We start from the raw sequence: 25,881 nt of genomic DNA on the forward strand, positions 1-25,881 counted from the left end.
GAGTATTAGAGAACCAGCCAATGAAATATGACGGGTGTAGATGGGGAGGTAGACGGGTGCCGTAGATACTGGCTGTAGCTGGTTCCTGTGGGCTCTCAAGTCATTCATAGACCATGGAAATGGATAACTGACTTCATCCAACCTCTACTTCTCCAGTGACCTTTTTAAGGATGATTATTTTATTTTATTTTAAATATTTATTTATTTAGAGAGAATGAGTGGTGGGGAGGGGCAGAGGGAGAGAGAGAGAGAGAAGCAGACTCCCCGATGAACAGGAAGCCCAACTCAGGGCTTGATCCCAGGTCTGGGAGCCGAAGGCCGAGAGACTTAACCGACTGAGCCACCGAGGTGCCCCAAAGGATGATTATTTTACATCTCAAACTTATAAAAGTGTTAGAACTCTGGTCCTTTAGCAACCACATATTCAACATTTCACCACCAACTGATTTGGTCTACTCTATTAGGTTGGAAAGACAATAATTTCCTCTCCTAACACTGCTGTTTATTCTGTGGCTGAGTCACTTGTACACTATCTGCCTAAAGGTATGTGGCATCTTGCCTTCACCTGCAGGACATAGATCAGAGATTTCATTTGTACCTATGCAAGGAGCTCACAATGGTTTTCTTATCTGAAGAACAGTTGCAAAATGTTTGTTTATTGGAACAGGAGGTAAAAACAATACATCTGTAAGGGTGAATTATGTCTGAATTCATAGGAAGTGGACAATACAGACATTTATTTATTTATTTATTTTTTAAGATTTTATTTATTTATTTGACAGAGAGAGACACAGCTAGAGAGGGAACACAAGCAGGGGGAGTGGGAGAGGGAGAAGCAAGCTTCCCGCCGAGCAGGGAGCCCGATGCGGGGCTCGATCCCAGCACCCTGGGATCATGACCTGAGCCGAAGACAGATGCTTAACGACTGAGCCACCCAGGTGCCCCGTCATTTATTTATTTTTAAAAATTTTATTTATTTGTTTGAGAGAGAGAGAGAGCACATGAGCAGGGGCAGAAGGAGATGGAGAAGCAGACTCCCCTGCTGAGCAGGGAGCCTGATGCAGGGCTTGATCCTAGGACCCTGGGATCGTGACCTGAGCCAAAGGCAGACGTTTAACTGACTGAGCCACCCAGGTGCCCCACAATACAGCTTTTTAAAACAGTTTTCCCATTTCTTCCCCTCTTAGCCTTTGCCAGTCACTGATCTGCTAGTCTCCATGGATTGGCCTGTTCTTGACATTTCATATAAATGGGAATCATGTAACATGTGTCCTGTGTTGTGACTGGCTTATTTCACTTAAGATAATATTTTCAGGGCTCATCCACATGTAGCATGCATTAGTACTTCCTTTATATGGCCCAATAATATTCAGATCTGTGGGTATGTCCTATTTGGCTGCTCCCTGCATCAGTTGATGGATACTTGGTTTATTTCCACATTTTAACTATTATGTCTAATGTTGTTATAGACATTCATGTACAAGTTTTTGTGTGGGCATGCGTTTTCAAGTCTCTTGGGAATATACCTCGGTGTGGAACCGCTCGCTGGGTCATATGATAACTCTATATTTAATATTTTGCAGAACTGCCAAACTGTTTTCTAAAGTAACTGCACCAGGGCACCTGGGTGGCTCAGTCCATTAAGCATCTGCCTTTGGCTCAGGTCATGATTCCAGGGTCCTGGGATCAAGTCCCATGTCGGGCTCCCTGCTTAGTGGGGAATCTGCTTCTCCCTCTGCCCCTCCTCCCATCTCGTGCTCGCTCTCTCTCTCTCTCTTTTTCCCTAGTGCGCGCTTGCGCCAAAATAAATAAATAAAAATCTTTAAGGTCGCTGCACCATTTACATCCTCACCAGCCATGTAAAGGGGTTCTGATTTCTTCACATCCTCATCAACACTTATTGTCTGGAACAATACAGTATTATAGCAAACTTATAATCATTTAGGCACTGATTATCTATAAGGTGGGTTTTCTAGGATTTTGGTTTCTCTGTGTCCCAAGTAACTGATTTGTCAGTTTTGCTCTAATAATCTCCAGTTTCACTTTCCTGGGGATAGGCAGGTGAAGAGAACATGGGAGAAGTTTCGCTGGTTAATGTAGGTACATATTAACCCCTGTTGACAAGTTGGCTAGAAAGGTTTAAGGTGGGGAAAGGCTGAATGTATCAACTTCAGTGAAGTTTTGGGTTAGTGACAAGCGCTCTCCGTAGGACTGGGGATATATTCTTGGGTACTATGCTAATTTATAAATTTGGGGTTTTCCTTTATGAAAATAGTGAAAACTAAGCATGTTCCATATTATCTGGATGACTGCCATATAGGGAAAACTGAAACTTAATTTTAATGCCTTTGTGTTTGAGTTTGTTTGGTGCGAAGAAATTCAACAGAAGTGACGGGGCACTTAATGCAGAGTTTTAAAACCCTCTCCAGGGGCCTGGGGTAAATTCTAAGAGTTTCCTGTATTACTCGAATGTGGCGAGGAGTGGTCACGGTGAGTACTTCTCTGGTGTTTTCGAAGAAGCCCTTGTAATGACAGTGAGATTGAAGGCACACTCCCAAAGGGTCGAAGGCTTCACACAAAGAAGCCTGTTGCAAGCGAACATTACTTTGAAGTGTTCTGCGACAATCTTTAACCTTTACGTGAATTTATATTCTGTTTCATAATATTTACATAATCGATAACTAATATTCATTGAAATATAAAATAAAGTCTTAAATTACATAACATCAAATGAAAATAGCTGCCCCTTTCCCCAGCACACTAAAAAAACTTCCAATTTATGTAGAACAAATTTTTTAATTGTCCTTTTCATGTCATCCATACATTTCATAAATGTTGATTCGTCCCTGCTCTGGGGCCATAAAAAATATAAAAGATGTTACCCATTCACTTTAAGATCCTGGAAGGTACTTGAGGAAACAGTACCAAGATGTGATCCAAGAAATCAAGTGCAAGTCAACATAAAACGAAAAAGGCAACATAAAATGAAAAAAGAGGCGAGGATGCTATGGAAAGAGATTTTTGGGCAGCGTGCTTAAATATGTGTGAATCAATTGCTGAAGATGACAGTTTACAGCTGGAAGGACCTGAGCTTACATCCCTGTGCTTAAACTTGCCTTATGACTTTGGTCAAATGACTTACCCTTTCCAGGCATCACTTTGTTTCCCCCAAGGGATCATGCATTTTTAAGTTCTTGTTGGAAATTTCTAGAACTAGGTCAGTTTTGAGAGGCAATGGAGTGTGGTAGAGAAGAGGTCAGATTTTGTTATTTCATCAGGGTTCATCACCTCAGGCCTTCTACTGTGTGGCTTTGGGCCTCTCTGTAAGTCTCTAGGACTCACCATACTCATACATGAAATGAAGGTAACTGGAATTGCTGGTAGAGCAGAGACAAGAGTAATGAGACTGTTCGAGATCTTTTTACTGGTCTGGGCATTTGATATAGAATCTGGAGAATGAGTAGAGCAAAGAGAACATGACTAAGAACCATGGAAGCTAAGTAGGTCTATGTAATATATCGTAATATAGTATCTATACTAATAGTCTATAGAAAAAGAAGAGAGGTAGAAAAGATAGAAAGCACTCAGATGATAGAAAAATAGAGAAGAGGAAACTTTAAGAATCATCACTATGGGTTATGATGTTCTTAGTCAAGTAAAGATTGCAGTTCATTTTAGAAATAATTCTGGTTTCTTCTTTGCCTGTTTGTTCATATACATGAACAGTCTATTACAATGTCTGGTACCTAATGTTCATTAAATATCATTTACTTTCTGAAGAAATTGTCAGGTTAGTAGGGAGTAGTATATTTCAAGAGACAATAATAGGCATGCTTTCTAAATTAGACTAGAATGTTGGATTGAGCAGAAGAAGGAGTTGAGTGTGAAATGAGCAACCAGCTGCCAGGCGTGGGTGAGTAGTGATCAGATACATTGGAAAAGTAGGACTAAGTTATTTGGAAATCTTAACTTTGTGATAAAACTTTATTTGTTTTAATTTTTGTTAATTTTTCAGTCTTTAGAAAAGACTCCTGTTTCAAGGAAGACAAGCCTTTCATTCTGCTCTCTGAAACCCCCATACCAGCTACATTAATTAACATTCATATGATAAAGTAGTTAAATGTATGATAATAGTGACAAAAATTGTGACTTAGACAAAATAGAAATGATAAAGATGGAAAGAGTAAGTGGCAAAATGGTGATTAAATATAGATTAAGTATATCAAACAGTTTTCAAGAGGAGCAGAGATTTATATAGTCTGTCAGGAAAGGGCTGCTGAAATGTTTGCTAAGTTAGAGACAAAGCTAGTTAAAGTCCTACAGGGCAGTAACCTGTGCAGTATGTTCTCTGCAAGGCAGAAATTATTTGCATCGCTGCTGGACAAAAATAATCTACAAATTAACCTGTAACTTACCTAATCAGTGCTAAACAGCAAGTCAGAATAAGGTCCATTCTTCTAGAGAATGGAAGAATCTTGGGTGGGCCTGTTAGATCTGCTATGGTGGGATCCTAAAAGGTGGCTATCCTTTACCTTATTTTCATTTCTGGGTAATTAGAGATTAGAGAGGGCCATTAATACCACCCAAATTACTAGGATGTATGGGACTGTCCATTGAGTTCCCTATGTCTCTCAATGTGCATGGAGTCTTCTGGAGGCAGATTTTTGTCCTGGGCTGAAATCCTGCACTAACATGTTTGGTTTCTTTTTCTTTTTGAAGATCTTATTTATTTATCTGAGAGAGAGCAAGTGAGCATGAGCAGGGGGAGGGGCAGAGGGAGAGGGAGAGAAAGTCTCAAGCCAATTCCCTGCTGAGTGTGGAGCCTGACACGGGGCTCAGTCTCATAACCCTGAGATCGTGACCTGAGCCAAAACCGAGAGTTGGGACTCTCAACCCACTGAACCACCCAGGAGCCCCTATATATTTGGTTTCTCTAAAACAGAACCATTGCTCTTCCAACAACTAACCTTCCCATTTTTCCTCTCTTGTTTTTTCATTTTGTTTCTAAACTGACTGTACTTAAATGTCAGGTCCTCACAGCCTCTTCCCCGCCCCCTCAACTCCCATATAGACTTATGGAAAGTCACTTTGTAAAAAAGCAGCAAGCCTATTTCAGATACAGATTGCTTTGCTGTATGTTCCAGGGACAAGAGAAAAAAGTCTAGAGGTCTCTGAAATGCTTTGCCACTAAATCCTTTAGACTCTGGTTACAAAACCTACAGTATTCTCTCACTGAGTTATTAAGTTTGGTTTGGAATTAATGTAGGAGTACCCCTCTCTCTCATTCTTGTGGCAGTCTACATCAGTTTCCTAAATAACTGTTGTTTGGAACTTAAAACTGGACGTAGCCTTATTCAGGTAAGTAGGTGGGCTTTGTTTTATAGTCTCTTCTCTTTGTCCTTGTTTTACAAAGCCCAGGTACTGTGTGAGCCTGTCTCACATGTGATCTTTAGGACCTGGAAACTAACTAGCTCGGCAAAGTTAGAAGGTTCCCAGGTGAGAACCAGAGGGCATCCAAGATGGGTGGTGTCCCTTCCTACAGGATTTGTCTGCTGTTTATGTAAGGATTGGATTTTTAGGATCTGTATTATATATTGCAGGATCAGAAAACCATAAAGGTAGAGGACACCTCAGAGGTCATGAATCCAGCCCCACACTGTTCATGGTCTGTGGTCCCAGCTACTAAGCCCACCTTTGGTGGAAAGCATGAACCTCCCTAGATGGCATGTTCTGTTTCCTTGATTGTTCATGAATTCTCTGTCCCAGAATGAAAGCAACCTCATTCTGTGCACTGATTCTACCCAAGGGTACACATCCAAATAAATCTCTATTCCCTCTTACATAGGAAAACCATTGTGATATCTTCCCTAATAGTTGTCTTTTTAAAGCTCAGAATCCCAGAATCCCTCTACTGTTTGTGGAAGGTAATGGGTGGCAGACAGCTGTCCAAACAGATTTGAAGTTTCTCTGTTTCTTTTAAGATGTGGTACTTGGAACTGGATATATTACTCTAAATTAACAGACCAGTGTATGGGTTTAGGGGAGGGATGAAAAGACTGCTCCGATCAAAAGATCTATCATTTGTGTGGACCAGGAATGTATTGGAATTTCTGATATCTGGGTAACATTGTCCAGTCACATCAGCTCTCTGGTTCATTATATCTTTGGGTTCTTTTTGAACTAAATTGCTTTTGTGTCAAGTAGTCCCATCTTAGCCATGTGGAAATCATTTTTAACTTTAACCTAATTTTTAAAACCTCATAATAAACAGCACCATTAATGACATATAACTTTCATCAGAGTTATTGGTGGTTAAGAACCTAGCTCTGGAATCAGAGACCCTATAGGTTCAAATCCTATCTCTGTTGCTTATTGACCTTGAGATGGTTCATTGTGATTGTGTCTGTAAGGTACTTCCCGTGGCTCTTGGCACGTGGTCAATGATCAACAAATGGGAGCTGTTTCTACCCTCTTTGCCAGACTCCTGCTGAGCTCAACAGGCATTATCCTATTTAACCCAACTACAACTTGAACAATACTCTTACTCCTTCTTTTTTCAGATGGAGGAACTGAAACTCAAAAGAATTATGTAAGGGGCGCCTGGGTGGCTCAGTGGGTTAAGCGTCTGCCTTCTGCTGAGGTCATGATCCCAGAGTCCTGGGATCAAGCCCCCCATCTGGCTCCTTGCTCAGTGAGGAGCCTGCTTCTCCCTCTCCTCCCTGCTTGTGCTCTCTCTGTCTCTCAAATAAATTAAAAAAAAAAAAAAAACCTTTAAAAAATAACAAAATAGTTATGTAACTTGTTCAAGGTTATATGGCTGCTGAGTGGTGTGTTAGAAATTTCAGCACAGGGCGCCTGGGTGGCTCAGTTGTTAAGTGTCTGCCTTCAGCTCAGGTCATGGTCCCAGGGTCCTGGGATCGAGTCCCACATCGGGCTCCCTGCTCAGCGGGAAGCCTGCTTCTCCCTCTCCCACTCCCCCTGCTTGTGTTTCCTCTCTCGCTGTGTCTCTCTCTGTCAAATAAAATCTTTAAAAAAAAAAAACAACGGAATTTCAGCATAGGTCTATCCGATGCCAAATGATTGGCACACCTACTTAGCTTTATTATGTGGTATGTTATTTGTATTAGTATTTTCTGACCCATTCTTTTAACCCTTGTCTGTCTTTTTTTTTAAATTTTTTATTGTCACGTTAATCACCATACATTACATCATTAGTTTTAGATCTTGTCTGTCTTTTTAAAAACCTATTTATTAAATATTTAACTTATATAAAGAATATTTGTAACATATGCGTGAATTTAAAGATTAACAACACGTATGCATTACCCAACCTGAAATATAAAATGCCACCAACATCTGTAAATATTTTCTCCTTGTCCTCACCCTGCCAACCCCTACCAAGCAGTAACCATTATTCTGAATTTTGGGATTATCACTTGTTAACTTTGTCTTATTGGTTTTCCACATATAAATATATTCCTAAGCAATATATTTTCATATAACTGTCTGGTTGAATAAGCATAACATATGAGATGTGGCCGTGAAGCAACTTTATTTTTTTGTTCCCTGTTGTCCCTTTAAGTTAGCTCTGTGATTAGTTCTTGCCATGCCCTCCATGGAGACTCAAGCAGTTCCCATGACTTTTCTGGTCATTTTTGGGTCGTAAGAATCTCATTTCAAGTTGGAAAAAAAAGCCAAACACAGTACTCTACTCATTCCTTCAATTGAAATGCTCAACTTCATGTAATAATCGAACTTTAATCTTGCTTTAAAATTGAGGCTCCTGACGTTGGCAGGGCATGTCTCACCTCCTTGTCCCCTGCCCCCAGCCCCCCAGCAGTATTGTAGGCCATCCCAAGCCCTTGTTCTTTTACGTGGATTTTAGTCAGCTGGTCAACGTTATGCACGTATAGAGCCTGGATTTTGATTGGAGGTATTTTTGAATCTTGATGTTGTAATGGTCGTGGTTCTCCCTTTACCTTAGTCAGGTTAGCATAATTGTTAACCTAAGAGGTGGTTTCTGGGCACTTCTCTAGGTGAGCAAGGACCCTCTGTGCTGTGTTCAAAGCTCTCAAGTAGTAGAAGGTGTGCGTCGCTGGCCTGACCGTCCCACTCCATCAGCGGCTCTTTATGTTTTGAATTAATATACTTTATTTTTTAGATCTTTAAGTTTACAGAAATATTGATTGGGAAGTACAGCGTTTCCAAATACCCCTATCCCCTGCATGCAGTTTCCCATTATTAACATTTTACATCAGTGTGGCACAATGAGCCAAGGTTATTAAATCTGTTATTATTAACTAAAGTCCATAGTTTATGTTAGGGTTCACCTTGGTGTTGTGCAGTCTGTGGGTTTTGACTAATGTATAATGATGCGTATCCACCATTATAATATCATACAGAGTAGTTTCACTGCCCGAAACATTCTCTGTGCTCCTCCTATTCATACGTCCTTCCCCCTTAACCCCCGGCACCCACTGATCTTTTTACTGTCTCCATAGTTTTGCTTTTTTCCAGAATGTCATATAATTGTAATCATACAGAATGTAGCCTTTTCAGATTGGCTGCTTTTAAGGTTTCTCTGTTTTTCATGGCTGAATAGCTCACTCCTTTTTATAGCAATAAAAACCACTGACTGCAGTGATATCCCATTGTCTGGCTGTGGTACAGTTATTTATCCCCTCGCCTCTTGAAGGACGTCGTGGTTGTTTCCCAGTTTGGGCAATCATGAATAAAGCTCCTCAGGTCCTCATTTGTAAAATGAGACATTGAACAAAAGTCTCGATCATTTCCAACAGTCAAAAATCCCATCTGTGAAGAAACCTGACTACCAGGAACAGGAAAATTAATTTGGGCGACATTTTAAAGTCAGACCTAAGCGGTCCCCTGAGGGGAGGACGCACACGAGGAGGAAAGAGAAGGGTGGCCATGAGGTGAGAAAGAAGCTTTGAATGAGAAAGACTGGATAGAGCTGCGAGCCTATGTATTATTTTAATTAATTAATTAAAAAGTGTGAAACAAAACCAAGAGCAGCAAAAAGCGTAGCTGGAGGTGGAGGAGCCGCGTCAGGCTGAGAGAATGGAGGAATTTTCCAGAGGGGCTGGTGGTGGGAGCCAGGGCCCCTGCTGCTCAGTTTATGGGACTAGTTTGACAGGGTATAACCAATTTGCCTGTGGAGCTATTAAGGAAGGACAGACAGCAGCAAACATGCACGAATGTATCTGCTCAGCTGGCCGGACAGCAGCATCTACTTGAAACGGTAGGAACAGCAGAGATCACGTTTAACCAAAAACACTTTAATTTTAGTCTTCAAAGAACAAAGTGTTCTTCTTTTTCCAAGATAATAATGATTAACTTACAAAAATGGGCATTTACTAAAAATGCATCTTCAAAACATTGGTGGAGGTGGAGGAGCCGCGTCAGGCTGAGAGAATGGAGGAATTCCACAGAGCCTGTCATGGCGCCTGGAGCTCTGTTGGTAGCTCCCACCCGCCTGTTCCTCACACTGAGGTAACTTAGACTCTATTCTGAATCTGACCCAAGGGGCTGCGCATGCAGAACTCGCCGGGCCTGAGAGTGCGGCTTCTCCGTGAGAAACGTCTCCACCTACTTCCGGCGTAGCCCGGGCGGCTGCCGCTCCCGCTGAGCTGTCCCCGCTGCTGCCTCTAGAGCGTGTGCACGAATGTGTAGGATCAAGACTTCACACTGTGGTGAAGGGTGATAAAGAAATTGTTGGAACACTTTCGGGATTTGATGACTTTGTCAGTATGGTACTGGAGGATGTCACTGAATTTGAAATCACGCCAGAAAGAAGAAGGATCCCTAAATTAGATCAAATTTTGCTCAATGGAAATAATGTAACAGTGCTGGTTCCTGGAGGAGAAGGTCCTGAAGTATGAATGGATTTCCTTGACTTCCTCTGTTTTGTCTTATAATGACAACAAGATAGAAATTTTTTTTTTTAACCTTTTAATGTTTGGATTCTGTAAAGCTAAGTTTCCCGTTAAAGGGAAATGTTTTGAAGATGCATTTTTAGTAAATGCCCATTTTTGTAAGTTAATCATTATTATCTTGGAAAAAGAAGAACACTTTGTTCTTTGAAGACTAAAATTAAAGTGTTTTTGGTTAAAAAAAAAAGAGAGAAACCTCTCTACCTTTTGGATTGCAGCCGGGGTATATCCCAGAAGATAATTTTTTTTAGAGAGCTCCTGATTGTTCTGTTGTGGGAAGCCTTCTCTCTGGGGCTCTAATGGAACCAGGTTTCCTCTCCTGTGTAATTGAGGGCTGAGCCCTGGAGAAAAGCTCAAGTCCAAACGGGCAAATACTAAGAAGTCAAGATGTTTCTTTTAAAGTCCTTTAAAAAGAGTGACAGAAAAACCATCAAGAAGGAAGACCTTTTCTGAGATTGTGGGTGAGGAGGATGGAAAAATGGGGAGGCATGTTACTGACTTCTCTGAGGTGGGGATTTGGGAAATATATTGTGGCTCTTGACTGAAATTCATGACCTGGATGCTTGCAGTAAATACATGCTTTGCCATGAATTTTGTGACCTGTTGTCTAAATCCTCCTCAGATGTTTATTAGATTAATCGTAAGGCAATTATGATTCCTGTTTTTTATTTTGTACGTTTAACAGCTTTATTGGTATTTTTAGTTAACTCATTTTAATTGTACAGTTCAGTAATTTTTAGTAGATTTACAGAGCTGTGAACAGCCATCGCAACAATCTAATTTTGAAATGTTTCCACCATCCCCAAAAGAAACCACATGGCCATTTGTAGGCGACACTTGTTTCCTCCCCTGGCCCCTGGCAACCACTAATCAGCTTTCTGTCTCTATAGATTTGCTCTCTGGGCATCTCAGTATGTTGCTAGAACCAAACAGTACGTGGGCCTTGTGTCTGTCTTCTTCTTAGCCCTGTAAGGTTTTACTTAGCTTTTGAGGTTTATCCACGTTGTAGCAATATTTATTTTTATACAAGTAAAATAAGTGACTTTGCAATACGTGACTCATGTCTTCTGTACATCTGAATTTATTCTTGCTTTTAAAAGATAATGGGTACCGATATTATTTTGTTGTGTGGTGGTGAGCTTGTTTTTTAATTCTTCTAGGATTAAATCAGAAGGACATTAATGATCTCATTGTGCAGAAGAGTCTGATCTTCCTGTGACTGGGCCCCCAAGCCCTCTTTTGATTGTAAAGCTGTACAGCTACACTAAATGGGCGGCTGTAAATATTTTGCCCGTGACCATAAAGGGCATTTGGTCCCACAGCGAACAGCACATTCTTGAGACTAGCCTGGGGACAAATGTCTGCTTGAGCACTTTCTCATCTGCACCATAGCTGGGCAGGGCATCCTGCCAGCACAGTCCCTGGAACCCAGTACTGGCCCTGGTCAAAGACCTAAGTTCCTATTTTTTAACTTTACCTTTCTTTGGGGTACAGTATTGGAATGCTCCTGTGACTTTTTTTGTGTGTGTGCAGATTGGAGAAGAAAATTAAAATTGAGATTTAATACCTGAAGGGAGTAGGAGGAAGAATCTTGGAAAATAATAGATAATAGGTCCAATATTCCTATTGAGAAGATGTAGGTAGAAGACAGTGACAACTCTCTCATTAGGCAGGTTTTTTTTTTCTTTTGTTCTTCTCTTTTTACATTTCCTATTTTTTAGGATAAGAAAACTTCAGCAAAGGTAGCAAAGCACTCACGAGAGACCAGAATAATGTTACGAACAACCACTTACTTTGTGAACTAAAGAAGAGCATAATGCTGAAGCATTTCACGTGTTTGTCCAGTGTGGTGGTGTTGATAAGGAAATAGTAAGCCCTAACTCAGGAAGTAATAAATAGCTCTAAGAATTATGCAGTGATTTTTATTATGTCAAGGTTTCTCAGGACAGATATTTGGAGTTGCCACTTTCCCAAGCGCCATGCCCTTCCCCCCCACCAAAAAAGGGCAAAGGACCATTCCATGGAGGATAAAAATGGGTGCCTGGATAATCATCCTTAATAGAAAAGGTAAAAATACTGATAATATAGCCCTTCAACTTTTTCTATGTCTCTTCTCTAAATTCCACACAAAGAAGCCTTCATTTCATCAAGTCTGTTTTGGTACCTGTCTAGTGAGTCAGGTCTCAACTCAAGAAAAGGGACGGAACTCCTGTGGCCCGTCACTTGTTTCCTGAAACATCACTACTGAGGATTCGATGTGGTACGCGGGTCTCTGGATGTTACATGTAGATGGACAGTCACACATGCATGTTCGGAGGGCAGGACTCCAGTAATGTAGGGCTTTCCCTTCATTTCATGGCTGATTCCTGAAGGCAAGAATTGGGATAGGGTAATTTCTGTGGCTTCAATTCAGTGGGCCCTCCAATTCTCAGACTTATTTCTCTTTCTCATGGTATATCTATAGGAAAAGAAGCTGGAAAGCCTCTCTCTGTCTCTTTTTTTTGATATTACAATGTACAGGTAATTCATGGGAAGAATTTGGTAGTCTCTCTCACAGATGGATACGTTTCCCTTGTAGGCATCCAGACCTAATGTTTACAAAGAGACTCTGAATGTTTCATCAAATATTTATTGAGCTGCTATTAGGTGCCAAGTACTGTACTATGTACATGCTGTGGCTAGGGATGACTATGACAGGCCCTGTCCTTAAGGGGCTTGTGTCTGCTGGGGGTGTGTCAGTCATGCACAAACCTAACTTAAAAATGGTGTGTGTTAGGTGTGGTCTGCCACGGCATTGTGGTTTAGCACAGGACCTGTTACTTTCAAGATGCCATCGGGGAAATTTCACTTCTGAGCTGAATCTCATAGGTGACAGTGGCAGGAGGAAGGTCACAGAGGGATAACAGCCAGGGGCTGACCGGAGCACCTGTTATGTCTCAGACACTGTTGCGCGAATAATATTATTTAATCCTTGCCACGGTCCTTCAAGGTCTCTGGTCCTTTTATTCCCACTGTACAGATGAAAAGTCTGAGGAAGCTTTGTGCGCAGGGATATTTGAAACTATAGGATAGTCATGAATTTTTCTGAATCAAGTATATCTTGGAAAATTTTAATTCATTTAATGGGTAAATTTGAAACTGGTTTTTTTGTTTTGTTTTGTTTTTTGCCTTTTTTTTAAGCCAGAGCATTTTTTTAAATGTAGAAAAATGCATGTATTATAAAACTTCGCATTTTAACCATTTTTAGCTGTACAGTTCAGTGGCACTAAGTGCACAATATTGACATTGTTGTGCAATCATCACCACCGTCCATCTCCAGAACCTTTCCATCTTCCCAAATTCAGACTCTACCCTGTAAACACCAACTCCCCATTCCTTCTCTATCCCCCAAGCCCCTGGCAACCACCATTCTATTTTCTGTCTCTATGAGTTTGGCTACTCTAAGTACCTCAGTGTGATTGGAATCAAAGTATTTGACCTTTCCTGCCTGGCCCTTTTCACTTCGCATAATGCCCTCAAGGTTAATCCATGTTGAAGCATAGTGCAGAATCTCCTTTTTTAAGGCTGAATGATAGTCTATTATACAGATAATACTACATGTTGTGTATCCATTCATCTGTAGATGGTCTTTGGGCTGCTTCCACCTTTTGGCTACTGTGATAATGATGCTGTGTACATGGGTGTACAAATACCTCTTCAAGACCCTGCTTTCAGTTCTTTTGGGTGTATCCCTAGGAGTGGAATTCCTGGATCCTGTGGTAATTCTATGTTTAACTTCTTGAGGAACCTCCAGACTGTTTTCCTTAGCAGCTGTACCATTTTCCATTCCCACAACAGGCAACAGTGGTTCTAATTTCTCCACATCCTCACTAACACTTGCTATTTTTCTGTATTTTGGATGAAAATCATCCTTAATGGTTATAAGGTGGAAAGCATTGTTTTTTATAAAAATAAACTTTCTGAAGGGAATGAAAAATTTGCATGACTTGTAAAGATAAATCATGGAACTTGAATTTTCTGCATTCAGTAACCTGCTTCCCTCAGCCTTCCCCAAGGTGTGAACTGGCTCTCCTTGGCCCCCAGGGAGAGGCAATTGCAGTGAGTTCAGGGCTCCATCTCTTTCTCCTCTGTGATCTTAGGGCCCAGCCTCAGATTTGCATCTGTGAAATGGGTGAGCTAGTAGAGGGTGGTTATGAGCATTGAGAATACCTGGCATACAGACTTTCTCTCTCACTGATTGATATTATCAGGAGTAATTTAGAGGAAAAGTTTGAGCAGCACTGCCTGAGGGGAGTTGTTGAAAAGCTTTCAGCTGGGAAGTGGCAAGCCTCCTCCTTATTGTCTGCCAATAATTTTGAGACTGGAATTCCTTTGTCAGCAAGCTGGAGGAAGGCGGTTAATGTCAAGGGAGGCTCAGAGTTGCTGATTGTGTTTAGAATCAAGGACCTGGTGGCCTCTCAGAATGGGGAGGAAGCAACTGTATTTCAGTGATTGCTTGTAATAGGTTCAGCTGCCAGTCAGGATGAATGACCCATGCTCGATATTCCTGTTGGCTAGATGCATGTTGGGTCCAATTCCAGATTGTTCTACTATGGAATAAAAGAGAATGTGCCTGAGGAAGACTGGAGTTAGAGCATAATTTCATAATCGCCCTAGAATTCCAGATGGGGAGTATCAGTAGAGCCTGAGTTCTTAGAGAGCCATTTCACCTTCCCATCAGGATGGCGTTCACACTGGCTTCTGAATGAGCTGCTCCCAGTGATTCAGTCATGAAACGCCTGGTGTGGGTGTGGAGCACTTTCCAGATTGATCTTTAGCTGCAAATAGGTTTCACTCTCTGGTTCAGAGGGTTCCCAAACTTTCTCAGTCCATGAGCCCTGGTGTCTTAAGTCTGTTACAGAACCCATAGGCCAAAAGAAATACCTAACAATTCCATTTACCTAAATAGTTTTAATTAGCTGTCTGAAAAAGGGTGTTTCCAAGTGTAGAGAGAAAGAAGAAAGCTAAGAAAAACTTCAATTTCTTCAGAAATTAGTGTGCTTTGTGCAATTTGAAGTCACATGGAAGTCTTGAGATGAATCATCTCAACTCCATTGTTGAAGGTTAGATATAGGTTTTTTTTTTTTTTTTTAACTAAGTTTCATAAAATTCCTAGAAAATAGGGCTCTCTAATTATATTTGTGTTATTTCCTGGACAAGATTGTAATTCTGCAGAGCAGGCCCATGTTGAATGTGGCTTCCTGGGCCTCACCCAGTATTGGTGAGCTGCCAGTTCCCGCGTGTGGATCCATTATCACAGTGATACAGGGAGACATGTTGCTAATCCCCAGCTTAGGGGAACAAGAACTATGCTTAGGATCAAGCAAATTTTAGGAATTCAGCTTGAAAATGCACAGTGATCGCAGTAGTATCACCAATATTTTAAAGGACCCACTCCTCTTTTTCTCTTAAGCCCCAGTGATGCTTTCAGTTGGACGGGTAAACAGCTGGACAGTCTCAGGTGGAGAGAGATCTGAGACCTTAACTTCACTCAATTTTTATTTTCAAAAGATCATTGTTTTTATTGAAGAGCGAATTGAAGGCGAAAAGACAGTTCTTGCCAAAGGGCTAGTCAATAAAATGAAGTGATGATCTTCGTCCTGCGGTGACAGTATCGGCATCCATGTTCTTGGAGCTCTAGATTCTGACCTAGACTTTATACTAAATCCACCCTGTTTGCTATTTCCTTTTCAGTTCCCTCTTCTAGGCCACTCATCTCTAGCTGTCACTTAGGGGTGCTTCTCCCGCCCCTTTCATGTTATTCCTCCAAAGTGACAGGATAACCTTGGATCTGCGACTCGAGCCCAGCCCTGCTGCCCACTCCAGGCCCAGGGTGACCTGCAGCTGCTGCCCGGTCACATCCACTTGCATGATGCAAAGGCAGCATATTTTGATCGGAAGTCCTTATCTTCCCTCCCGTTCTGCTCCCCTCTAGGTCTGGGTAGTTCAGTAAATGGCACCACTGTTTGTCCCAGCCTGTCACCTGGAGTCACACTGACTCCCTCTCCCTCAAGGCACACACCCAGCTGGCCCCCAGGCCATGGCATTCCGTCTCCATCACCGTCCCCATCTCACAGCGCCCGTGTGAGTCCAGGCCACCACTGCCTCACCCTGGTGGCTCTGGCGGCCATGTAGTTGCCTCCTCGGTCTCTAGTCTTGGCTGCCTCCGGATCTGTGTAGGTCATCTGCTGATCCTCAGAATAAACCCTGAATCCTTAACATGGCTTACAAGGCCCTAGCCTCTCCCTGCCCACCATCCTCCAGCCATCTTGGTACCCTCCACCTTCGATATCTGTTAGGTCCTAGTGCCATGTCACTTCCAGAAGGAGGCCAGTTCAGGTGTTATAACAATGCAGAGTTCATCACAATTGCTTATTATACAGTTGGCCCTTGAACAACATGGGGTTTAGGGGCAACCGATTCCCAACATGGTCAGAAATCTGCATATAACCTTGGATCCCCTACAAACTTAACTACTAATAGCCTACTCGTGACCAGAAGCCTTACTTACTGAGAACATAAACAGTTGACTCACACATATGTGGTATGTTAGATGTATTATATACTGTATTCTTACAATAAAGTAAGCTAGAGAAAAGAACATATTATTAAGCAAATCATAAGAAAATACATTTACATATCGTACTGTATTTATTGAAAAAAGTTCATGTGTCAGTGGACCCGTGCTGTTCAGCCACGTGCTGTTTAAGGGTCAACTGTGTGTCTTTCCTCAGCTGGAGAAAGGTCTGCGGTGGCCGAGACGATGTGTGCTGTTCACCACTCTCCTCCTGGTGTCTCTTCCAACACCAGCCAGACAGGAGGAACCAAGGGAGCATTTGCCGAATGGACGAATGAATGGATGAATGAATGTATGAATGAATAGATGAGTGAATGGATGAATGAACGAAGCCTCATAGGCAGTTCTTCCTTGTTAAAAGACAAAGTTTCAAAACAAGCCACAGGAACTTCATTTACATTGAGGCCATCAGTGTTTCTTTCTAATTTATATTCACTCCAGTGATGATAGACTTAGTTGACTCTGCAGGTGTTCTTACCTGCACGTGGCCCTGTGCTGCGTATGTGACCACCGCAGAGGCAACTGAGGCACCGACTATTGCCAAACCGCCAGACTCTTGCATCAGAGCAGTTGGTCTAGGTAAGACTGTTGGGCTCTATAGAGTTGACTGCTGTATCATTATAGTTCTGAAATTATAATTAGAAAAGAAACGAACCAGCAGACTTTGGCAGGTTGTTTTTTTGCGGAGGAGGTGTGAAGCAGGGTTGTTTTGAAATGAAATTCAAATGTAGTTAAATTGGTCACATTGAAGCACACCCTTGCACAGCTACCTTGCCAGATCTTGAAAAAATGAAAGGCAGGCTTTGTTTTGCGGACAGGCAGGCTTCGACTCACAAACCTTCTCCCTAAGAAGTAACTGCTTGGCGGTCCTACTCCTTGTCCCTGAGCCTGAAATCACTGCCCCCCGGGGAAGCAACAGTCAAACAAGACAAGCTCAGGATGTCAAGATGCCATGAATACAAGCAGTGTGACCGGCAGGCTGGTGTAGGGCTGCTGACTCCATAGCGGGCCTGACCTTAGTGCGGTAGCGAGTTACAGCCCAGGACATGACAGCGGGTTTTCTTCCGTGTGCTGGGCTGTGCGGCTTTGCTCTTGTCTCCACGGCATCGAGGACATTCCTGGCCCGAGAAATCAGAGGAAGGTGGCCAAGAGGCAGAAGTAACCTCTTATGTAATGGAACATGCCCCGGGGTGGGGAGTGGGGGTGGGAGTAGCTCACAGAGGATGATGAGTGTAAAGAGAGGAAGGTCAGAGGATGCCAAAGACAAACATTCCTATTTCCAAATATCAAAAGGGCCTTTCTCGTATAGGGGGCAAAACTCTTCTTCCTCTCCTTTTTCCACTTCTACCATCTGAACCGCTAAGCCAAAAAAATCAGGTTCCTCTTTTTATTAATTGCTATTACTAATTTAGTTTAATATACTTATAATTCAGTTATTAATATAGCAGTCATATTACTATTGGAAACATTGTTTACATTATGAATTAAGGGAGATTGGGCAGATAATAGGTGAATCCTACAGGAAAATGTGTTTTAAATTCTGAACACTTGACTCCTAAATTGACATTTAGAATACTACTTGTCAAAATTTTGAGACATTTTGTTATTTATATCTCACTGTCAGGGTAAGGGAGAGTCCTAAGGCATATATTATGCATGTGTATGGAGAAAAGTTAGAGCTGATTTTAAAATGGAATAATGGAATTTAATATATATTTTGGTTCCAGATCCATCCTTTGGGAAATACCCACATTTAGGTATTCCTTGGCTGGTGCTTACATGTGCATCTGGCAGTGACCTTTTGAATTGGCAGCATGGCCATAGGGAGCAAAATGGGTTTCCATCTGTGGGTCATGAAGCAGTGATTTGCACATGTGTGTACCTTTTCTGCACCCCCATGGACTGCATGGGATCCCTTACTTTTGCCTAAGTCTAGATACCTATATAGTAGGCATAAATCCATTGAACTCCTAACAGAGTATTTCATTTTCTGATCTAGAAATTTTGAGCTGGAATTTCATTTCCTATTAGCCATTTTTATACTAACCTCTAACTATAAAATGTATGCTTTACAAAGAAAGGTGTCATGCTACGAGCATAGTTAAATTTCAATGGGAATATTCTGCTTATAATGCATTTGCTTCTCATAACAACCTTATGAAACACTCTCAAAGAAATGTTAAGATCACATTGGGAAATCTGAGGTCGGGATGGGATGTGACTGGCCCCGGTTCCCAAAGCTAGTAAAAGGCAAAGAACCCAAACCCAGGAATTCCAAGCCTTAGACTGATGCCCTTTCTCACCTAACCTGCATTCCGCTGTAACTCTTTGAGGTGTGGACTTACTGAGATGGCTGCTCCCTGGGTCTCAGCTGGTCAGCCCTGGTTCTTTGCTGGCTCTCAGAAGGCACATCTGTTCCTTTCCTACTTGCCTGGACTCAGAGGGTAACCTGTGTCTCATCTTGCACACTACTTCACTTTCTTTGTTTTAGGTTCCAGATACTTAAGTCTTTCTTATCCTTTAGTTTTTTGTTTGTTGTTGTTTTTTGTTTGTTTGTTTTTTAGCACCTAAACTAAACTGGTTTTAAACTTTCCACAAAAGACAGACTATAGTATTCATTTCATTTTAGGCCCTGCGGAGCATCTGACGTATCTTAGGACATTATTAAGACAGGGCTGTCTAGCACGGCTTGTCTCTTACACTCACTGCTTTTCCAAGCCATGGGAGAGTGTGAGAATATGGTTCCACCATTAGCAGCAGGAAGTTTTCTTTATGTTCCAGCACAATCCTGAAGTCCCCAGTGTTACTTCTGTTGGAGGAGCCATGTCTGTGGGATGTAATGCCAGGGTATTCCTGAGTCTGATACCTGCTCCTGTTACATTCTTTCGGGCATCCAGAAGCGTCTGGCTTGTGAGAGCCGGAACATCATGTCAGGTGAATGAAGCTGAGGAAAGAGTGGTGTGGCCATAGTGATGGCCGCGTCTCCTCATAGGCTCAATGTCGGAGGCGTAGGTCAAGTTGATGGGCTATGAGGCCCTGCAGGCTGACAGGACGGACCTGACTGGGAAGACAGAATTGCTGCAAACGGAAGGAAAGGAAAATCCCTGGGGTAGGGGTAGGGTGTTTTGAAGGGTCGAGATTCTAAGAGACAGGGCTGTCTAGCATGGTTTGTCTTACACTCACTGCCCCCTCAGGACACAGTGGATCAGTGCGGAGAATCGATGGGAAGCACAGTCGTCACTAGAGACTGTATGCAGAGGATTGCCGTCAGTGAGCACCCAGAGCTGTGCCCTTCCCACAGCAGGTGCCCTAAACAGATAAATCAAGTGATGAGGGAGCAGGTCATGTGATCCCATGGAAGCTTCTGGCCACAAATCTTTGTGTGGAGAAAGAATGGCAAACTCTAAAGAAGCCACTAGGAGCCCTCTGAGTTGCCAGTGAGTCCCTCTTTGGAGGACAAATATGTGCAGAGAAATTGGCAGCAACAGTGAAAGCCTTTGAAACGCACGCCTTTTCTCTCCACCATGAATCTTCCTTGCCAGGGTTCTGTTCCTCTGTCCTCTGTCAGGTTTTCCTTGCAGTTGAGTACAGTTTGCTTTTCCAAGCCATGGGAGAGTGTGAGAATATGGTTCCACCATTAGCAGCAGGAAGTTTTCTTTATGTTCCAGCACAATCCTGAAGTCCTCAGTGTTACTTCTTCATCCCCCAGAGGTATGAATGATGTCTCGCGAGGATGGGCTCACCAGAATAGCCTCCTCCTCGAACAGAGTGACCACAGATCAGCTCCTGCCGGGCTGGGCCGTGCTGTCCCCCGGGCAGAGGTGTAAGTTGGGGGGCCTCTGCTCAGGAGTAGTTGCCCGGTCACCACTGGCTTTGTTCATCGGTGGTGTAATCCCACATTGTTACCCAGCACGGAGCAAGGAGGATGTCTGCCAAGAGGCGGGAAGGGCTGACAGGGAAACAATATCCAAGTGTCAGTTCAGTTAGAAGACAATTTAAATTAGGCAGTGTAAGGCATTTTGGCAACTGCTTTAATGCGGAAAACAAATGTGAGAATACGGGTTACCTGGTTGAACAGAGCAAGGAGAAAGTGTTTCTTGGACCTCTATCCTTAGTGATGGCAGAATGGGCTGCTATGGCAACTCCCAATTTAAAACCTGTTTGGCTGCTGGATAGAACAGAGTTGAAAGTTTGATCTCGTTTCCCCAACATGCAGTGTTATAAATTGTGGTTCTATGCCTAGAAACACATTTCATGCAAAACACAAAAACAAAAAACTTGAACAGAAAAAAAAAATGCAGGGAAAATACAATGCAAAGATACACTCTTGTAAGCAGTTAGTAAGTATGTTTTCCCAAACACTGTATTTACAAGCTGCATTGAGCCGTAGAGGGGGTTTTCTCTGCAGCCTGCACCAAGTGTTTTAGACTGAGTCTGATGACGCTCCAGATTCTGCTAACCCTGCCTCTAGCAAGCAGAAACATTGTTTTTGCTCCAGTGACCTTCAAAGTGCCTTCAAGATTAGGGCCATCCATCTGGAAAACTTTCTTGCTCTGAATAGTAAGTGCAAGGGAAGTCCAGTTTCTGCAGTGACCTCAGTTTTGGCGTTGGTTGCAGGCATTAGGTAGTCCTAACCATGAACTGTGGTGGTTGCTGCTGCAATCTTACTCACAAGGAGAAAGACTGTGGATAGGGGACGAGGTGTAGGAAATCAAGGCAAGCTATCTTCAGACCTTTAATTTGGCAATGATTCTCCCGAAGTGTTCCAAAGCTCTTTCAGCTCTGCGGTTTAAAGTGGGTGTGGAGGAAGGGGAGGTTCAGAGGCTGGGACTCTGCTGAGTGTTGGGGCGATGGCAGGGCAGTATAGTACAGGGGATCACGTCAGCTGTTCCACAGATCCAGACCTACCCCGAGCATGTCTCGCTAGACCTGCCTGACCCCCAATTCAGAGATCAAAGGAAGGTTTTCCTGTCTTTGGTCTAAGACCTGCCTTGGCAAATCCTCATTTTCTCCACGCCTTCCGCCCTACTGAACTGACAGAGCAAACACCTATCCCCATTGGGAAACCCCATCTCACCCACAGGAATGTGGTTTAGCCTAGTAACCCAGATAAGGCAAGCCAAGACAATCGTATGCTTGTATGAAATTGACACCTTTCCCAAAGATACAGTGATTCAATCTCATCCACAGTTACCTTTTTATATACACTTTCCATTTTTAAACACTTAAGTGATTGGATTTTTAAATGAAGCCAGAGCTCTGGCTTTTTTGAGGCATCCTCCCCCAGTTCTTCAATAGAAGAGACCCAGGGATACCAGATCCATGGGCAAGGGACATTCGTCCTTTGACAGACAGGTACACATGGGGGTTGGGCAGGAGAGGGAGAGGGAGGGAGAGTGTCTTATATTAAAGACTGTGGGAGTTTGGGGGTGGGAAGCAGCTTCCTCCCTGGATCTAGAACCCACAGTTGAATCTTAGATACATTTGTCAATGGAAATGTTATAAATTATGGTTAAATTCAGTGGTAGCCATATTGTTAGTTAAATATAGTTTCATGGACAGAGTCTGGGGGGGGAACCAGATTGTCTGTTGTACCTTTAGAGTACAACCTGTGCATAAAATGTAGGGTGCTAGAATTTCCAGCTTTTGCTCAGAGTCTTGATTTTAGTAAGGCTCTGGGAAAGATATTGGAACGGTTAATAGAAGGAAAAGGCCTGACAGGAAGAGAAAGAGGGAGAATCAAATGGGCAAGTTCAGCATATGAGAAAGACTTATTACTTTCTTTTTATCAATCCCCAAACTGTAACTTACTGAAAATAAAATTCTGTATAATTGCAATGAAGTAAAGTATTTATTGTTGTCAGATATTTTGAAATTCATATTTACCGGAGTGTCTTAGTTACACATCTGTGATTTTTTTTTTTTTCACAGCCATCTTGGTTTAAATTATAGAAGTTAATAATTTGGGTACTCAGATTACACAAAATATATATATCTGACTTAGGTTAATATGGTAATATGTGGCACGAAATAGAGAATCTTACTCTCTACCCAAGTATGAATTCATTTAACTTTAATTTCCTGGATAAAGAGATTTATAAAAAGCTGTACCAGCTTAATATTTATGCCAACTCACTTTTGTTTTACATTTAATAAGTTAAAATAATTTCTTTGAACTAAGAGTAGGGAAAATATTAAAGTATGGGTTGCATTGAGGCGCCTGGGTGGCTCAGTCGTTAAGTGTCTGCCTTCGGCTCGGGTCATGATCCCAGGGTCCTGGGATCAAGCACCACATCGGGCTCCTTGCTCAGTGGGGAGTCTGCTTCTCCCTCTCCCACTCCCCCTGTTTGTGTTCCCTCTCTCACTGTCTCTCTCTGTCAAATAAATAAAATCTTTAAAAAAAAAAGTATGGGTTGCATTACATATTTCCAAGTCATATCTTATAGAAGAAACATTTTATATTTTAAACAGAAAATGTAATTTTACAGAAGAAAATCACTTTTCTAATAATCACAGTTACTTTAGGACCCCCTTTGGACATTTTTATTCAAATTTTGCTGATTAACATTGAGACAGATTGAAGTATATGCTATCAATCTATACATTTCAACATTAATATTAGAAAATATTTTGTTATGAAATATTTATAAAATTCTTCATTGTCATATTAACTCAGATATATAATTTATGTAATGTGAGCATTCAAATTAGTAAACTTCGGATAAATTTGATTACCTATTAAAATTAAATATCTGTATTGATGGTTAAAAAGTGAATGTTACAATTAACATGTCAATATTTACATTCCTATGATATTAAATTTTCTTTTTCACTGAATGTATACAAAACATCTACAAAATTAGATACAACTGTTAAAGTAATAGAACATAAAGTTGAGCTTTCTATCACAGGAAACTGTAGCTGCTAACAATATTACCATTTTAAAGATTGTTTTATTATATTACCATTTTAAAGATTGTTTTACCATCAAAGAGTACATAGAACACTGTTTTATGATTGGAAATGATAAATTTCAATAGTTCTGAGAAACCATTCTGAAGCTAATTGATAGCACTTCCGTGGTTTTCAGAGCTTTCTCTCACATTCTATTCTTCCTAACAGCATCGTTTGAAGGCAGTGGCTGGGAATGCTGCTGGCTTTCTACAATGCGTAGGACGGCCCTCAGGCTAAGAATGATCCAGCCCCACAAGTTTTGCTGACACACTATGCAAAAGAAGTGGTCTTCATTCATTCAGTAACTGACTGAATGCTGAGAATACAGAGTTAAATAAGACCTGGTTTGGGACTTAAAAGAACTTTTCAACCTTTTCAGAGTTTAGCAGAGAAAGGAGACCATGAAACCAGCATTACAGAGCAGTATGGTAAATGCTAAAATGGAGTGATGTGTAAGAGAGCCCACAGAGAAAGGGCATCTGAATTGGATAGGAAGCAAAGGGTTCCCCTTGGGGAAAAGCTGACGTGAATTAATGAAAGTTAATTAGGCAAAGCACATAATTATCAGTCACGAAAAGAGAAACATCTCTAGGTATTTCAAACAAAGAGAATCTAAAATAGGGATTGTGTTTACACAGCCGTGAAACAGAAGAGGAGTAAGGAACTCAGATGAACAATAATAGCGGGAAGATGCTCCCACCATAGGCTGGAGGGGGAGGGGAGGATGCCCCTGCAGTAGCACACACACAGAGAAATACCCTGGAGTCTGCCTTCTCCACACGCATCATTTCCCACCAGTGCTTCCCACTGACCAACTTGGCCAGAAGCCCTTTGTCAGAGGAACCTCGGAATGTGCTTCTCTACAATACAGACAGACAAAAATGGCTGGAGGAAGTCTCTGAGAGCAAACAAGGAAATAACCCAAAGCATAGCGGTATGAGAAAGCCTCTCTTTGAATAATTCTGCATGGCCAGAGTGAGAGGTATTGTGTGCTCAGCTGAGATCTGACATCTCGAGGTTCCGAGGCGGCAGCCAGTGACACTAGATGAAGTGGCACGACTCCACTGGCAATTTCTGGGAAGGAACTGGCCGGCTTGGGGGTGACAGGATTTTTCAGGAGGCTAATGCAGGTGTCCAGGTGGAAGGCACTAAAGACTGGAAATAAGGCTGTGGCAGCCACACTGAGCACGGATTGTCGAGATCTGAAGGAGAATCTCTTCGACTTGGTGACCAATGAGATCTGGAAGGAAAGGAAGAGGTCTAGGATGACCAGCAGGTTTGGGCCAGTATGTGGCAGTGCTGGGGCCCAAAGCTGGTGCCTCTGATTCCCAGCCTCACTGTGCTTTCACCTTTGGTGGCTTGACAATGAGCATGTCTCTCAGACCCACTGGGTTCCAGTGCCCTAATCTTTACAAACGGGTTCAATGTTCCTGAAGGCAGTATTCTACAGCGCTGTGATTCAAAGATTTATACTTTCAGATTTCAATATATTTTGCAATATGTTTCAATATATTTTTCTCCAATGTCACATTTTCTGTAATTTACATGAACACATTACAAAAACCCCCTTGTGTGTACATTTAACCTGATATATATTTCTGAATTTCAAATTCAAGTATTATAAATTCTTATTTAAAAATTACTGGTCATAGTTGTTTTCAAAGAATTCTCATTATGAGTGAAAAAAAATGTTCTAGTCTAAAGTTCATATACCCCAGAATCCAGCTTGTAGACAATGGATTTCACAATATTCCCATCTAAAATTGTTCCTTGTAGTTCTGTTCATAAATCTCTCTGGCAGAGCTCCCACTATTTACAAGACTTGCTACAAAACCACTGATTGAATCGCAACCCTTGTTAGTTAATAGAGGTCAAAGTATTAGTTCTAAATAATGCTACTTGGTATGTTTCTCGGAAATTCCAGGAAAAGCCTTTTTCCGTGATTTTCAGTTTCATTCCAAGCAGCACACAACAATCACGTCGTTCAGCTGCATGAACCAAATATTAAGTCACTGGACTTTTAAAAAAGCATGTTGCCCCAATCAGAAATCAGATATGTGTGTATTTTATTAGATCTGTATCTTAAAACTTGAGTTTATTAAATACTTAGACTTTTTAGTGTTGTAAAAATTTAAACATCTTCACATTGGACAAATACCGTGGTATTGTTGATGAATTGTTAATGTCGGTACAGACTTGACAAGGCAGGATCACTGATACAGTTTTACATCAGGGTAAGTAACGTAAGTGTTGCACACCGTTCTTACTCTCAAAGAGTTCACAGTCTTGTTCTGAGGGCAGCCATATAAACCTATCATTATAAATATGTCTTGGTAAAGCAATTTGGTGAGATGCCTGTAA

At 41.8% G+C, this 25,881-nt stretch overlaps 2 protein-coding genes across 8 annotated transcripts in view; both read left to right on the plus strand.

Annotated features, from left to right (window-relative positions):
* Nucleotides 1-25,881, plus strand: part of SPATA13 (spermatogenesis associated 13) — a 142,724-nt gene that overhangs the window by 32,255 nt on the left and 84,588 nt on the right. For 3 of the 7 annotated variants that reach the window (XM_036117260.2, XM_078070554.1, XM_078070556.1), the window contains one exon: nucleotides 23,689-25,754. The exons of the other annotated variants lie outside the window; for them this stretch is intronic. The gene's annotated coding sequence lies outside the window, so the exon portion shown is untranslated. The remainder of the gene's footprint in view (nucleotides 1-23,688; nucleotides 25,755-25,881) is intronic. 7 annotated transcript variants of the gene reach the window in all.
* Nucleotides 3,889-10,966, plus strand: LOC118551486 (U6 snRNA-associated Sm-like protein LSm5). The gene is made up of 4 exons (XM_036117281.2): nucleotides 3,889-3,913; nucleotides 5,297-5,358; nucleotides 5,846-5,924; nucleotides 9,595-10,966. The coding sequence occupies exons 1-4, from the start codon at nucleotides 3,889-3,891 to the stop codon at nucleotides 9,897-9,899; spliced, it is 471 nt and encodes a 156-aa protein (XP_035973174.1). The 3' UTR covers nucleotides 9,900-10,966.

The sequence above is a fragment of the Halichoerus grypus genome, chromosome 4 (assembly GCF_964656455.1).
Source record: "Halichoerus grypus chromosome 4, mHalGry1.hap1.1, whole genome shotgun sequence".
In the NCBI taxonomy this organism is placed as follows: Eukaryota; Metazoa; Chordata; class Mammalia; order Carnivora; family Phocidae; genus Halichoerus; species Halichoerus grypus.

What these genes read in the sequence shown, in the direction of transcription:
- LOC118551486 (XM_036117281.2), top strand. Translation starts at nt 3,889, where the DNA reads ATGAGCAACCAGCTGCCAGGCGTGG. An exon ending in CAACCAGCTGCCAGGCGTGG is followed by an intron (nt 3,914 to 5,296) that starts GTGAGTAGTGAT and finishes TTCTTGTGGCAG; the next exon opens with TCTACATCAGTTTCCTAAAT. An exon ending in CTGGACGTAGCCTTATTCAG is followed by an intron (nt 5,359 to 5,845) that starts GTAAGTAGGTGG and finishes CCTCTTACATAG; the next exon opens with GAAAACCATTGTGATATCTT.